Source organism: Anolis carolinensis, chromosome 3 (genome assembly GCF_035594765.1).
Source record: "Anolis carolinensis isolate JA03-04 chromosome 3, rAnoCar3.1.pri, whole genome shotgun sequence".
Classification (NCBI taxonomy): domain Eukaryota; kingdom Metazoa; phylum Chordata; class Lepidosauria; order Squamata; family Dactyloidae; genus Anolis; species Anolis carolinensis.
In genome coordinates, this window is record NC_085843.1 from 6,300,057 (window position 1) to 6,316,951 (window position 16,895).

Sequence of the window (16,895 nt, forward strand, 5' to 3'; positions counted from 1 at the left end):
TTCATGTTTATTTGATTATATTGATGGTGTCAGGAAAAGCCTGGATTGATTCCTTGTTAATCCCATGCTTTTAGCAGTTCTTTTGTTAATCATTGGAATATATATATATATATATATACACACACACACACACACACACACACACACACACACACACATATATATCTTTGTTCTATGTCTTTTAATATATGTGTTTTAATGGTCTCATGTTTAATTAATGTATTTTAATTAACTATGCTGTTCCCTGAGGGTAGAGGTGAGTTACATTATTATTATTATTATTATTATTATTATTATTATTATTATTGACACAACGACGTTGTATGACACAGCAAACAAGATAGACATGCTGGATTTCGTTTCACAAAATCACAAGTCGAACACTTCCCAAGTGTCTAGGACTGTGTGATGTATTTTCGGATGATGCGTGCAGATCCCAGTAAGGTGGCCTTTTGCAGTTGGCAGATCGTAATTTTGTCAATGTCTATTGTTTCCAAATGCCGGCTGAGATCTTTTGGCACGGCACCCAGTGTGCCCATCACCATCGGGACCACCTGCACTGGTTTCTGCCAGAGTCTTTGAAGTTCAATCTTGAGGTCCTGATAGCGGCTGAGTTTTTCCTGTTGTTTTTCTTCAATGCGACTGTCACCTGGGATGGCAACATCAATGATCCAAACCTTGTTCTTTTCCACAACTGTGATGTCTGGTGTGTTGTGTTCCAGAACTTTGTCAGTCTGGATTCGGAAGTCCCATAGTATCTTTGCGTGTTCATTTTCCACAACCTTTGCAGGTTTGTGATCCCACCAGTTCTTAACTGCAGGGAGGTGGTACTTGAGGCATAGGTTCCAATGAATCATTTGATTCAAGAAGAGCTTGGGCTCCTACAACCAAGGCAGCCCCAAAGAAAATCGACTGGAAAACCAAAGTGGAAGGTCAGGCTAGAGTTGAAAATCAAAAAGCTTAGATCAGATGCAAGTAACCTGAAAAATATGAAAGAGAAGAAACTGAAGAATGACAAAATCAAGCAATACCTGATCCGAAAGTACTGGCTGAACACCAGAAAAATTGAAGAAGCTTTGGAAATCGTGAAAGAACAAATTACAGCAACAGCCAGAAAAATTGAAAGATATGAAGCCAGAATCATCCAGTACAGACAAAATCGACTGTTTCAATCAGACCAAAGACGGTTCTACCAGAGTCTGAACCAAACAACAGACACAGTAACCATAAAACCAGAGAAAACTGCAACAACGAAGTTCTGGAAAGAGCTTTGGGAAAATAATAAGAACTACAACAAAAACGCTGGGTGGATAAAGGAGTTTGAAGGAAAATTCTCACAGAACAAAATGGAACAGATGGAAATAACAACTGAAATGATCAGCAAACGAGTGCAAAAAGTCAAGAACTGGACATCGCCTGGTAGTGATCAACTTCATGGATTTTGGCTCAAACATCTGATTAGTTTACATGGAAAAATGGCCCAACAATTCAATGAGATGCTGCAGAAAGGAAGTATCATGAATGGCTAACAACTGGAAGAACATACCTGATACAAAAGGATCCAGCAAAAGGAGCAGCACCAGGAAACTACAGGCCAATAACGTGTCTGCCCACTATGTTTAAACTACTGACTGGCATCATAGCTGACAGAATTCAAGACTATCTTGAAGAAAAAAACATCTTGCCAGATGAACAGAAAGGCAACAAACGGAAAAGCAGGGGCACAAAAGACCAGTTATTGATTGACAAAATGATTCTGGAGAACTGTAAAAGCCGAAAAGCTAATCTTCACATGACGTGGATTGACTACAAAAAGGCCTTTGACTCACTCCCACACAGCTGGATCATCAAGTGCCTGGACGCCATCGGGATTAGTAAAAACGTTGGCACCTTCATTGAAAACATGATGGAGCACTGGAAAACTGAACTGTTTGTTGGAAATGAAAGTTATGGACTTGTCAACATCAGGAGAGGAATTTTCCAGGGAGACTCATTGTCCCCTCTGCTTTTCATCATTTTATTATTATTATTATTATTATTATTATTATTATTATTATTATTCATTGTTATTATTATGACACAGCCAACAAGATAGATATGCTGGATTTTGTATCACAAAATCACAAGTCAAACACTTCCCAAGTGTCTAGGACTGTGTGATGTATTTTCAGATGATGCGCGCAGATCCCAGTAGGGTGGCCTTTTGCAGTTGGCAGATCGTAATTCTGTCAGTGTCTATTATTTCCAAATGCCGGCTGAGATCTTTTGGCACGGCACCCAGTGTGCCCATCACCACCAGGACCACCTGCACTGGTTTCTGCCAGAGTCTTTGAAGTTCCCACAGTATCTTTGCGTGCTCATTTTCCAATACTTTTGCAGGTTTGCGATCCCACCAGTTCTTTGCTGCTGGAAGATGGTACTTGAGGCATAAGTTCCAATGAATCATCTGGGCCACATAGTTGTGCCTCTGTTTGTAGTCTGTCTGTGCGATTTTCTTACAACAGCTGATTATTATCATTATTATTATTATTATTATTATTATTATTATCAGTGTCAATATTATTATATTTATGATATTTGTTATATTTTGCCCTGAGAAGAATGGTGGGTTACAGTATTATTATTATTATCATTATCATTATCAATATAAATATTGTTATATTCATTATATGTGTTATATGATTAATTCCTTTTTAATCACATGCTTTTAACAGTTCTTCATTTGTTATATATATATATATATATATATATACACACACACACACACACAATATTTATTCTATGGTTTTTAATATGTGCATTTTAAAGGTCTTAAGTTTTTATTTCTGTATTTTAATTAACTATGTTGTACCCTGAGAGGAGAGGTATGTTACCATATTATTAATATTATTATTATTACTACTACTGCTACTACTATTGTCACCATCATTATAATTACCATCGTCAATATTATTATATTGGTTATATTGTTATTATATTTCTTATTATTGTTATTCTATTTCTTATTATATTTGTTATATTAATTTTTAATTGTTATTGTTTCCATTATTATTTTATTTATTATTATATTTATTATTATTTTGATTTCCAGCTGCAGTTTTAGATGTTTTATTTTTTGTTTTGTTTGGGTTTTCTTTTGGTTCTTTGACAAAATAAGGAATCGGTATCTTCTTGTTGCTACGCTGTTCATGACTTATTTTATTTAATCAATTTATTAAATATTAAATAAATAATATAAAATATTATAAATATTTATTTAAAATATTATAAATAAATATATTTATTAATGATGATAAATAATGTATTCATTCATTATAATTTTGTAAAATAATATTTATATTATTTATTTATAATACATTTTATATTTTCATTCAATATATTTAATAATTATTTTTATTTAAAATATATTTATTAATAATACCTTTATTTGTGTTATTTTTATATAATATACTTTATATTGTTTATTTATAATATATGTATTTGTATTATTTTATGTTATATAGTTATTTATCTTTATTTGCATTGGTTTATATAATCTTTATTTATTAGCTATAAGATTATTTGTTTGCATTGTTTTTATGCAATACAATATTTTTATTTTATTTTATATAATATCATATTTTATATGGTTTATTTATAGTATATTTATTTGTATTATTTTATGCAATATATTTATATTTATTTGCATTGGTTTATATAATATTTATTTATTAGCTATAAGATTATTTGTTTGCGTTGTTTTTATGCAGTACAATATTTTTATTTTATGTTATATAATATCATATTTTATATATTTTATCATATTTTATATTTTATATATTTATATTTATTTGCATTGGTTTATATAATATTTATTTATTAGCTATAAGATTATTTGTTTGCATTGTTTTTATGCAGTACAATATTTTTATTTTGTTTTATATAATATATTTTATATTGTTTATTTATAGTATAATTATTTGTATTATATAATATTTATTTATTAGCTATAAGATTATTTCTTTGCATTGTTTTTATGCAGTACCATATTTTTTATTTTATATAATATCTTATTTTATATTGTTTATTTATAGTATATTTATTTGTATTATTTTATGCAATATATTTATGTGTTGTCGAAGGCTTTCATGGCCGGGATCACAGGGTTGTTGTATGTCTTTCGGGCTGTGTGGCCATGTTCCAGAAGCATTCTCTCCTGACGTTTCGCCCACATCTATGGCAGGCATCTTCATCTTCTGAGGATGCCTGCCATAGATGTGGGCGAAACGTCAGGAGAGAATGCTTCTGGAACATGGCCACACAGCCCGAAAGACATACAACAACCCAATATATTTATATTCATTTGCATTGGTTCATATAATATTTATTTATTTATTAGCTATAAGATTATTTGTTTGCGTTGTTTTTATGCAATACAATATTTTTATTTTATTTATTTATAATATATTTATTTGCCTTATTTTTATATACTACAGTATTGCATTTCATTTACAAGATTCATTCAGAAAAGGTTTGCCCTTCTTCTGACTGAGGCCACGCCCCTTTTCCCGTGACCATAGCAACGGGAGGCTAGGAGACTGGGGCCACGCCCCTTTAGCAGGGACCATAGCAACGGGAGGCTAGGAGACTGGGGCCACGCCCCTTTAGCAGGGACCATAGCAACGGGAGGCTAGGAGACTGGGGCACGCCCCTTTAGCAGGGACCATAGCAACGGGAGGCTAGGAGACTGGGGCCACGCCCCTTTAGCAGGGACCATAGCAACGCGAGGCAAGGAAGAGGCTAAGGCCACGCCCCTTCAATCCTCGACCAATAGCAACGAGAGGCTGCTCTCGCCATGCTTTGCGGCGTCCTGGCCTGCTGTTGCTAAGGCCGCGTCCCTAGCAACGGGAGGCCTGAGGCAGGCGGAGTAGGCCCGAGCCGGGAAAAGGAGTTGGAGGAGGCCGCGATGGGGCAAGACTACTACGCCATGCTGGAGCTCACCCGCAGCGCCAAGGATGCCGACATCAAGAAGGCGTGAGAGGCTCTATATGAAGTCAGGGTGGGACTGCAGCTCCCAGCATCCCCAGACTGAGGGGAAGAACACTGGTGGTGGCAGCATCCTCTGCTTGGGGCCTCCGTTAAATACATCTAAGAGGAGCAGAGACATCGTCTCATTAGATATTATATATATACAGTAGAGTCTCGCTTATCCAAGTTTCTGGATTATCCAAGCCATTTTTGTAGTCAATGTTTTCAATATATCATGATATTTTGGTGCTAAATTCATAAATACAGTAATTACAACATAACATTACTGCGTATTGAACTACTTTTTCTGTCAAATTTGTTGTATAACATGATGTTTTGGTGCTTAATTTGTAAAATCATAACCTAATTTGATGTTTAATAGGCTTTTCCTCAATCCCTCCTTATTATCCAAGATATTCACTTATCCAAGCTTCTGCCGGCCCGTTTAGCTTGGATAAGTGAGACTCTACTGCAGGGGTCCTCAAACTTTTTAAGTAGGGGGCCGGTCCACAATCCTTCAGACTGTTGAGGGGCCGAATTATCTTTTGAAAAAGAAATACGAACAAATCACTATGCACACTGCACATGTCTTATTTGTAGTGCAAAACAACAATAATGAAAGAACAATAAAATATTTAAAAATGAAAACAATTTTAACCAACATAAACCTATCAAGATTTCAATAGGAAGTGTGGGCCTGCTTCTGGCCAATGAGATAGTCAAGTTAATCAGGATTGTTGTTGTTGTTGTTGTTGTGTGTCTTCAAGTCATTTCAGACTTTGGGCAAGCCTAAGTCTAAAATGATTTATTTATTCATTTACTACATTTATTGACTACATTTATATCCCGCCCTTCTCACCCCGAAGGGGACTCAGAGCAGCTGTATGTACATGCCATATATTATATTATTAGCATAGCACAATATTAGCATCATATATTACTATATTGAACTATACCACTATACTGTAATATTATATGTAATATATAACATGTAATTAATATCATTATATGGTATTATTATTAGTATTACATTGTATAACATGATAATATTATCAATATCATATGTATACATAATATATTATATTATTACATCTGATATAAAGTATTATATTATAAATGAGGGCGGGGGCCAGGTAAATGACCTTGGAGGGCCGCATCCGGCCCCCGGGCCTTAGTTTGGGGACCCCTGCTCTACTGTATATATATATATACATTGAAAAAGTAGTTCAATGTGCAGTAATAATTACTGTATTTACGAATTTAGCACCAAAATATCACGATGTACTGAAAACATTGACTACAAAAATGCGTTGGATAATCCAGAAAGTTGGATAAGTGAGACTCTACTGTACATATATATAATAGTAATCACCCCAGATGAAAGCATTATATGATCATCATCACAATATACAGTAGAGTCTCACTTATCCAACGTTCTGGATTATCCAATGCATTTTTGTATTCTATTATATATATTAGTAGTAATAATCACCCCAGATAAAAGTGTTATATAATCATAATCTATCTATCTATATATATATATCATGTTTCCCCGAAAATAAGACAGTGTCTCATATTAATTTTTGCTCCCAAAGATGTGCTAGGTCTTATTTTCAGGGGATGTCTTATTTTTCTATGAAGAAGAATTCACATTTATTGTTGAACAAAAAATTGAACATTTATTATATACTGTACAGTAGTTGGCATCACAAACCAGCATAACCAGACAAACTGAATCCTATCAAGAATTTCTTGTTACTATTATTATTTCCATGTACAACTGGTATGTACATTTACCAATCCTGCATGCTCTGGTGTTCTGTTTGGCAGGCGCTGGGCATGCTTCCAAACAAAGACTTTGCTAGGTCTTACTTTTGGGGGAGGCCTTTTATTTAGCAATTCAGCAAAACTTCTACTAGGTCTTATTTTTCGGGGATGTCTTATTTTCAGGGAAACAGGGTGTGTGTGTGTGTGTGTGTGTGTGTGTGTGTATATATATATATATATATCAATCTCCCCAGATAAAAGCATTATGTGGTTATCATCATATAATACATTATGTGTGTGTGTGTGTGTTTTATAACAATAGTAGTAATCACTCCAGATAAAAGCATTATAGGATTATTATTATCATATAATATTATATATTATATATACTAATATTAATTAATTAGTTTTCAACTAGGGTTGAATGAAAAGTAATGCCTCCAACTTCGTAAAAGAAAAGCATTATATAATAATAATCATCATATAATATTCCATATACAGTAGAGTCTCACTTATCCAACATAAACGGGCCGGCAGAATGTTGGATAAGCGAATATGTTGGATAATAAGGAGAGATTAAGGAAAAGCCTATTAAACATCAAATTAGGTTATGATATTACAAATTAAGCACCAAAACATCATGTTATACAACAAATTTGACAGAAAAAGTAGTTCAATACGCAGTAATGCTATGTAGTAATTACTGTATTTATGAATTTAGCACCAAAATATCATGATATATTGAAAACATTGACTACAAAAATGCGTTGGATAATCCAGAACGTTGGATAAGCGAGTGTTGGATAAGTGAGACTCTACTGTACTACTATTTATATACATAATTTTTCTCTCCCCAAAGGAGACTCAAAGCGGCTTACATCAAAAGCATTTCGATACAGTTTAACATCTAAAAATATATACAAACATTAAAAGAGAATTAAATGTAAATGGTATTTTAAAAATCTCAGGTAAAATCCATAATAATAAAATCAACACTGACTTATCAGTATGTGATTCATTTTCACCTGAGCCTTGCATTTCAATTTCTTAGGATTACCTTGTAAGAGGGGAAGGTTTGTAGGCTCCTAAACTGTTATGATGATTTATTATTTATTTATTATATCACTTCTACCCCGCCTTTCTCACCCATCAGGGGACTCAGGGCGGCTTACGATATAAACATACACATCAAAAAACAGTTTTCATCAAATTTAAAAATCCATCAAGATTAAAAATTACAATAAAATTAAGAATATACATTAAAATATACATAATTATACATTTAAATTTACATTTAAGGCGCTTTCCATGATGATGACCATATAATGCTTTTATCTTTTTAGCAATATGCAAAGTAGCTCACTACTTAAAACAAAAACGAACAATGCAATTTAAAACCCACAAACTTCCTTCACATAAAATAGCTGTGACATAACATTTTATTAAGGTTCTACTTTCTAATTGGACGAAAGGGTATGTGTAGCTTAACTTATTGATGCTTTCTGACCCACAACAATTAATGTACTTTAGAAGACATTAAATGTTAGGTTTTTTTGCGGGGGAATGAAAACAGAGTGAGATAAAAGACTGTAGCTCCCCTGTATTGTTTCTCAGTTATCGGAAACTGGCGTTGAAGTACCACCCTTATAAGAACGATGCGCCTTGGGCTGCGGAGAAGTTCAAGCAAATTGCAGAAGCCTACGATGTCCTGAGCGACCGTGAGTAGAGGCGGTGCTTCTTAATATTTAATATTAATAGGTGAAAAGGAAGACCTGGTTTCCTACAGTTGTAGAAACAGGACGGTTAGAGAACGTAGGGAATTTTACTTTGGAAAAGCGAACCGAGGCCCCTTCTACACTACCATGTAATCCAGATTATCAGAGACGATAATCCACTTTATCTGCTTTGAACTGGATTATATGAGTCTATACTGCCATATAATCCAGTTCAAAGCAGATAATCTGGATTTTATTTGGTAGTGTAGAAGGGGCCTGAGTCCCATCCTTAGTGCATGAAAGTGAACAGGCTCACATGTGTATATGTGTGTGTTTATATGTGTGTATGAAAACAAAGCGGTTTGAATCTTTTCTACCCTTGTCAGTGACACTATGACCCCTTCCAAACAGCTCTATAAAATCCACATTGAACTGGATTATATGGCAATGTGGAGTCCGACAATCCAGTTCAAAGCAGATATTGTGGATTATCTGCCTTGATATTCTGAGTTATGTGGCTGTGTGGAAGGGCCCTGTCTAACATGATTTTTGTTCTTGGGTTATAAATGTATTTCCTAATTGGTTTTATCATGAAAACATGGAAAAAGTTTATTAAACTGTTTTTGCAGAACATCCAGCAGCACAATTTGCTATAGTTTTTTTCAATGAGTATTTCAAAGAGTCTCTTGCCCCTTCTACACTGCCATATAATCCAGATTATCAAAGCAGATAATTCACAGTGTTGAAGGGGCCTCAACCTATGCAACCTAGTTTGTGGCAGCCACAAAAACAAAGTTTCTGGAGTAGAACAACTACTTTAGAAGTTAGGGCCATACAATTAAACAGGAAATAACACTTGCAAACCACGAACAGTTTTCTCCCCAAATTTTGTTACATAGTGTAGTGTACTAGTCACCTTTTTGCCTTGTGCAAAATTGATGCTCAGGTTTTAAAGTAATTGTCTTGTTATGTCTTTTTTGTTTATTGTTGGAGTGTTTTAAATTGGTGTTAAATTTTAGACATGTAATGCTGTGTTATGTTGTTGTTCGGGCTTGTCCCTGTGTCAGCCGCCCCGAGTCCATTATTATTATTATTATTATTATTATTATTATTATTATTATTATTATTATTATTATTTCTTTTCAACCAGAACAGTCTAATGCATATTCCCGTGGAATCACTCTCATCTTCTCTCCTTTTCCCCCTTGTTCCTTAGCGCTGAAGAAAGGAGTCTATGATAAATTTGCGGAAGAAGGCCTTAAAGGAGGGATTCCTCTGGAGTTTGGGATTGACACCCCTTGGACAGAAGGCTATGTATTCCATGGAAGGCCCGAGAAAGTCTTCCGGGATTTCTTTGGAGGAGACAACCCTTTTGCTGGTATGCCCACATCCTATTTTTTATTCAAACAGTTCCTTAAATAAATTGGGATATTTCCTACATTTGTGTGGGTGTCCAGGCACAGCCATTACCATAGCAGGAAGGACAGGATTCAGGTGGTACCTTACAGATGGTCTCTGTGTCCTGAAGAAATTGAAGAAATTGAGGGTTCTTGTGTGTTTTCCGGGCTGTATGGCCATGTTCCAGAAGTATTCTCTCCTGACGTTTCACCCACATCTATGGCAGGCATCCTTAGAGGTTGTGAGGTATTGAGATTGTGAAGAAATTGAGTTGGTAAACCTGGGGGTACATCCACACTGTAGAATTAATGCAGCTTGACACTACTTTAACTGTCATGACTCAGTACTATGGAATGATTGGAGCTGTAGCTTTACTAGGTGTTTGGCCTTCTCTAATGACTAATGACACCTTATATGCACCCTTGCCTAGCTGTTGAATATATAACTCCGTTAATCTGCTGTTTACCATCTTCACTTCAATAATTTAAAGTCGAATTTTAAGAGTTTTTCAGGATTTAATATGTTGTAATTGTGCAGATTATACTATGTATTGTTTATTTATTTATTAAAGTTTTTGTACAAGATCTAGCGGATGAATGGCAAAAGCATTTTGCACTGTTTTAATTTTGTTTATTATATATTATGATACTATTTAAATGTTTTAACTGTTTTAATGTGAGAAGGGCGGGGTAGAAATGATAGAAATAAATAAATAAATAAATTTAAGTCCCTTTTATAATTTTTATTGAGCTTGTGTTTGATTTGTTATGTTATCCTTGGCATTCAATGTTTGCTACTCTGTTTTATTTTGTTGTAAGCCACCCTGAATCCCTCCAGGGAGATAGGTGGGCTATAAATAAAGTATTATTATTATTATTCTCTGCCAAATCCCAGAATTCCTTTGCATTGAGCCACGGCAATTAAAGTGTGCTCAAACTGCATTCATTTTACAAGACATATCAGATACTGTGATGCACTTGCCTTTTAAAGAGTGACTCTTATTTTTCGGAAATAGTATAAAAATATTTGCACAACCACACGCTGCTCATAACATAGATGGTGGCTGACAGGTTCTTGAAATCGTCCTAGAAAAAAAATTCCAAGCTAGTTTCAGGACTGATAAGCATTTTCATCCTCTGTGTTTTCCCATGTTCGTCATCCTCTTCTTCCAGAATTCTACACGGCTGAAGGCGCGGAAGTGAACATGGCCTTTGGGGGCCTGCGTGGGCGGGGAGTGAAGAAGCAGGACCCTCCCATCGAGCGAGATCTCTACCTCTCCCTGGAAGATTTGTTTTATGGGTGCACCAAAAAAATCAAGATTTCACGCAGGGTAAGAGAAGGAACTCTAATGTTGGGCAAACCTTAAAGCAAGCATGGGCAAACTTGGGCCCTCCAGGTGTTTTTGGATTTCAACTCCCACAATTCCCAATGGCCGGTAGGCTGTTGGGAATTGTGGGAGTTGAAGTCCAAAACACCTGGAGGGCCCAAGTTTGCCCATGCCTGCCTTAGAGTTTGAAGAAACTCCGAAGGCTATCTAGTCCAAACCCCTGCCATGCAGCCACTCCTGACGCAGCTCAAGAACCAGCTTCGGAGTGCCAGCACACAGCAGTAAAGCCCAATATGCATTAGGAGACTCTTGCCCTTGTGCCCTCGTATTTATATTTACTAGAGGGGGTCCTTCATGTCTCTAGTACATAGCTAAATAGGCCTATCATTACTATACATAGAGCGCAGTATGGTTTTGTGGTTCACATTATTAATATCCCTCCTGGCTGTGTCCCCCTTGTCTCTCCACTATCATGATTCTGTGCATGACCTCTTGCACATCCTGATCTAAATTCAGAGAATCCTAGAGTTGGAGTAGAACACAGGGGCCATACAGTCCCACCTCATTCTGCCAGGCAGGAAAAGCACCATCAAAGCAACCCCAAAAGATGGCCATCCAGCCTCTGTTTAAAAGCCTCCTTAGAAGGAGCTTCCACCAGACTCCGAAGCAGACTGTTGAACAGCTCTTACAATCAGGAAGTTCTTCCTAATGTTCAGGTGGAATCTCCTCTCCTGTAATTTGAACCCATGGCACTCTCCTTTTCTGCTTTTTAAAACCTGAAAGAGACTTCCTAACACATCTTCATGAGAAACACAAAGGCTTGCTCTTTAAACCCTCCAGGTGATGAATGAAGATGGCCACGCGTCCACCATTAAAGACAAGATCCTCACCATCGATGTCCAGCCTGGGTGGAAGCAAGGGACCAGGATCACCTTTCCAGAAGAAGGGGACCAGGTAATGAACTGGTTTCCAAGGCAGAGGGGCAGAAAGGCTGCTAAAACCTCTTAACCTCCCTGTCAGATGTCTGGGAGGGTCAGAGACTGTGTGGCCCTCCCAAAATTATTCTAAACCTTCTGTCAACTTCTGCCACCATACAGTTGTACTGTTATCCTCTCCCTGCCCCAGGAATGGGGCTGTGTCTTGATTGATGAGCTGGGGGAAATTCAATGCATGTAATGAATATCCCTGATGGCACCTGTCTGACTCAACCCCTGGCCTCCTTCCTGCCCTCTTTGTAGGGCCCCAATATCATCCCGGCAGACATCATCTTCATCGTCAAGGAGAAGATCCACCCCCGGTTCAAGCGAGATGAGGACAATCTGATCTATGTGGCCAAGATCCCGCTGGGAAAGGTCAGAGCAGTGTCTCACACCTGTGGTGCACCTGAAAAAGAGATACTGTATATACTCGAGTATAAGCCTAGTTTTTCAGCCCTTTTTAAGGGCTGAAAAAGCTCCCCTCGGCTTATACTCGAGTGAGGGTCCTGGCCGGCTTTTATTCAAGTTGGCTTATACTTGAGTGTATAGGTATTCAGAGTCGGACAGTCTTATCTTATTAAAGTCTTATTATCTTAAATTATAGTTTTATATAAATATTCAAGAACATTTAACCTACTGCTACCTCAAATAATGCAATTTTATTAATATCTATTTTTTATTTTTGAATTTGACCCATACCTGCTGCATTTCCCACTCTCGTCTTATACTCGAGTCAATAAGTTTTCTGAGTTGTTGTGGTAAAATTAGGTGCCTCGGCTTATATTCGGGTTGGCTTATACTCGAGTATATATGGTAGATTTCTTTCCTGAGTGCACAAATTGTGTCCCTCTCCTCCAACCCACCCCAGTGTTCAAATGACCAATGGATCCTATATACAAATGTCAGCATTAACAGGAGAAGGATAACTCTTATCTTTAGGATCAGGCAAGTCTCATATTCCTAGTCCCAGGAAACCCTGAATGTAGTAGGGCTGCCTAAGGTTGCCCTATGTTGGAAACAATTTGAAGGCACACAACAACAACAAGAGGAAACCATCTCTTTATACCAGGTGGATAACATGATGTCTTCCGTGTGTTGTAGACCACTACTCTCATAGGCCCTCATGGCTATTCTATCTGGGGCTGGAAGGCATTGCAGTCCAGCAACATCAGGCATGGGCAAACTTTGGTCCTCCAGGTGTTTTGTAACCCAGTTCACAATCTACATTATAATAGTAGTGTAGATAGGGCCATAATCTCCCAGTCCTAATTTGAGAGACGGGGATGGAAAACACCATGAGACGTGGGATTTGTAAGCATCTGAAAGCCCTAAATTGGCCCAGAGTGGGTGCAAAATGCTTGGGAAATACCTCTCACAATGAACCACTTTGTTTAAACCAGTCCCTTAGCAAAGAGAGAATGATGGCAAGCTCCAGATATCAAGATCTGGAGGTTCAAATCTTGTTAGTACAGTAGAGTCTCACTTATCCAACATTCACTTATCCAACTTTCTGGATTATCCAACACAGTTTGTGTCCCACCCGGATCCACAGCTGTTTCTTGAGGCAGCAAGGATTGAACTTTTTATGGATTTAATTTCTGACAATGTTGTTACTGTAAGTTCATTTTATGCAATTATATCTTTATTTGTAGTCAGTTTGTTAGTAGCCAATTTTTTTAGTCCATGTTTTCAATACATTGCGATGTTTTGGTGCTAAATTCATAAATATAGTAATTACTACCTAACGTTACTGTGTATTGAACTGCTTTTTCTGTCAATTTGTTGTAAAACATGATGTTTTGGTGCTTGATTTGAAAAATCATAACATAATTTGACATTTAATAGGCTTTCCCTTAATTCCTCCTTATTATCCAACATTTTTGCTTATCCAACGTTCTACCGGCCCGTTTATGTTGGATAAGTGAGACTCTACTGTACCACTCAAGAGCCATAGAGTCAGTGGGATTTATCTACATGCAGACTTTGCATTCAGTAGTAGTTTCTGGGGTCTGTAAAAAGTGCAAATGGATGAGTTTAACTGAGAATAATTGATTTACAGAATGGAAACACAGTGGGAAAACACAGGGCTACATAGGCACACATATAGGATCTTGCTTGTCTCAGAAATGTTTGCAGAGTGGCAGTCTCACCTGAGCCCTTGCTCCTCCTGTTTTGCAGGCTCTGATTGGGTGCACTATTGACGTGAGTACACTGGACGAGCGCCTGCTCAACATCCCTATCAACGACATTGTCCAGTAAGTGTGGCCGAGGAAGTGGGAGGTGGGATTGGCTGGAAGTCAAAGGAGACCAACTGAACACTTTTCACAACTCCTGGAAACAGCCAGGCCCTATTGATGAATGCAGGTGTAAGTTAAACCCTGAACCTGTATTGTGTGTCACCACTCCTGGCCATTCTGTGCTTGGTGAAGCTGAGTGAGTATCACAAAGATGTTTGGCTACATACTTGTAACCCAGGCATGAGCAAACTTCAGCCCTTCAGGTGTTTTCTAACAGACAGCCATTGCTTCAACAGCTTCGACAACGCTATGGTAGATCCAAAGAGTGGTTAATGGTTCAGTTTAATCTAGTTCTGTATGTTTATCAGCTCTAATCTGCTACACAGAGGCCTGCAGTCACAGCACTCCATGTAGATTTGCTAGAGTGGAGGGGGTGCCATTTGTAGTATTTCATTGCATAATAGTCGCCACTTAATAATAATTGCATTCCCATTTTTTGGGCAGCAAAACCTGATATTTTTGTGTTCCTTGCATAATGGTCACAGAGCTGTTTCGGGCTTTTTTCTTTTTTCTCCAAAGGCAGTTTTTAAAAAACTGAAATTAAAGTCTCCGGAGGGCTGCTCCTCCCTCCTTTCTTCAAAGAGCTCCATTTCAGATTTTGTAAACTGCCTTGCTTTTGGAGAAAGAAGGAAGAGAGAATATTTCCTTCTCCTTACTACTTAGCAAGGCAGTTAGAAAGAGATCTGTTGTCGAAGGCTTGAATGGCCAGAATCACTGGGTTGCCGTGAATTTTTCGGGCTGTATGGCCATGTTCCAGAAGCATTCTCTCCTAACGTTTCCCCCACACCTATGGCAGGCATCCTGAGAGGTTGTGAGGTCTGTTGGAAACTAAGCAAGGAAGGTTTATATATCTGTGGAATAATGTCCAGGGTGGGAGAAAGAACTCTTGTCTGTTGGAGGCAAGTGGGAATGTCACAATTAATCACCTTGATTAGCATTGAAAAGTCTTGCAGCTTCAAGGCCTGGCTGATTCCTGTTTGGGGGGATCCCTTATTAGGAGGTGTTAGCTGGCCCTGATTGTTTCATGCCTTCAATTCCCCTGTCTACTGAGTATTGTTCTTTATTTACTGTCCTGATTTTAGAGTTTTTAAAATAGTGGTAGCCAGATTTTGTTCATTTTTCATGGTTTCCTCCTTTCTGTTGAAATTGTACACATGCTTCTCTGTGTAGTCAGACATATTGGTTGTTGGAGTGGTCCAGCAATATACAACCTCACAACCTTTCATTGCCTGCCATAGATGTGGGTGAAACATCAGGAGAGAATGCTTCTGGAACAAGGCCATACAGCCCGGAAAACTCACAACAACCCAGAAAGAGGTCTGTTTGAGGCTGGACCATCCTTCCTGCCCCTGTCTTGGAAGATAGGCCAGTTTATATATTTTTAAATTGGAGAATCAAAGGCAGATTTCATTCATTGCGTAAGAGTCACAATGATAAAAAGAGCAACTATTATGCAATGAAGTGCTGTAATTTTAGATAACTTGCTCGAATGTTATGAGATTTACTCCAGTTCAGAGAGGGGCTTATTTTTTAGGCTTGTTCAATGACCCTCTTCTGCCTTTTCAGCCCCAAATACTTTAAGGTTGTGCCAGGAGAAGGGATGCCCCTGTCCCAAAACCCCACCTGCAAAGGAGACCTCTTCATGTACTTCGACATCGTCTTCCCCGCAAGGCTGACCCCGGCCAAGAAGGACCTCCTACGGGAAGCCCTCCTGACGTGAGGAGGACCTGCCTCTGCTTCATTTCACCTCCAAATAAGAAATAAAGACCATCTATTTTATCCAGATCCATTCTCTTCTCTTGCCGTTGGCCAGAATTTGGAAGCAAGAAGTTGTGAGAAATATCATTCATTATATAGGACCCAGTGAGGCCACGTTTTGAAGTCATGTAACGAGTAAAAAGTGAAGTTACTTTACTTTTCTTGTTATTATGACATTATTTAGAGGCACTTGGACAGGAATGTTCAGGTTCTGTGCCTCTCTTATCCATCCTACGGTGTGTCCCTTCCAAATAATGGCAAATCACATACAAAGTGTTGTTACTACCTAGAAATACATGTGGCATCTTTGGTTATGACAGACAGCATGTTGCCATGGTGTTAGTATTGGATTGAGACTCAGGTTCAAATATCTGCTTGGTTTTGTCATCTTGAACAAGTTATGCTCTCAGCCTGAGAGGAAGGCAATGGCAAAGCACCTCTATATCAATTGGGAAAAGAAAGCCTTGTCATACCCTGTTTCCCCGAAAATAAGACAGTGTCTTATATTAATTTTTGCTCCCAGAGATGCACTAGGTCTTATTTTCAGGGGATGTATTATAATTCACATTTATGGTTGACTTTTTAAAAAATGAAAAATTATTATCTACTGTACAGTAGTTGTCATCACAAACCACCATAAGCAAACTGT

At 37.6% G+C, this 16,895-nt stretch overlaps 1 protein-coding gene across 2 annotated transcripts; it reads left to right on the forward strand.

Moving 5' to 3' along the window:
• The first annotated feature begins 4,807 nt into the window (after positions 1 to 4,807).
• Positions 4,808 to 16,271, forward strand: dnajb13 (DnaJ heat shock protein family (Hsp40) member B13). Of its 2 annotated transcripts, none has more exons than XM_003229780.4 (8): positions 4,808 to 5,013; positions 8,389 to 8,492; positions 9,706 to 9,867; positions 11,060 to 11,217; positions 12,055 to 12,168; positions 12,453 to 12,566; positions 14,370 to 14,446; positions 16,055 to 16,271. In XM_003229780.4, the coding sequence occupies exons 1-8, from the start codon at positions 4,946 to 4,948 to the stop codon at positions 16,206 to 16,208; spliced, it is 951 nt and encodes a 316-aa protein (XP_003229828.1). In that variant the 5' UTR covers positions 4,808 to 4,945; the 3' UTR covers positions 16,209 to 16,271. The 2 variants fall into 2 exon arrangements, with proteins under 2 accessions (XP_003229828.1, XP_062830509.1); XM_062974439.1 differs by having other exon boundaries at positions 4,840 to 5,038.
• The last annotated feature ends 624 nt before the right edge of the window (positions 16,272 to 16,895 follow it).

Coding starts and splice junctions, on each gene's coding strand:
- dnajb13 (XM_003229780.4), top strand. CDS start 4,946: ATGGGGCAAGACTACTACGCCATGCTGGAGCTCACCCGCAGCGCCAAG. Junction 12,567..14,369: donor CCAAGATCCCGCTGGGAAAG/GTCAGAGCAGTG, acceptor CCTGTTTTGCAG/GCTCTGATTGGGTGCACTAT. Junction 14,447..16,054: donor CCTATCAACGACATTGTCCA/GTAAGTGTGGCC, acceptor CTGCCTTTTCAG/CCCCAAATACTTTAAGGTTG.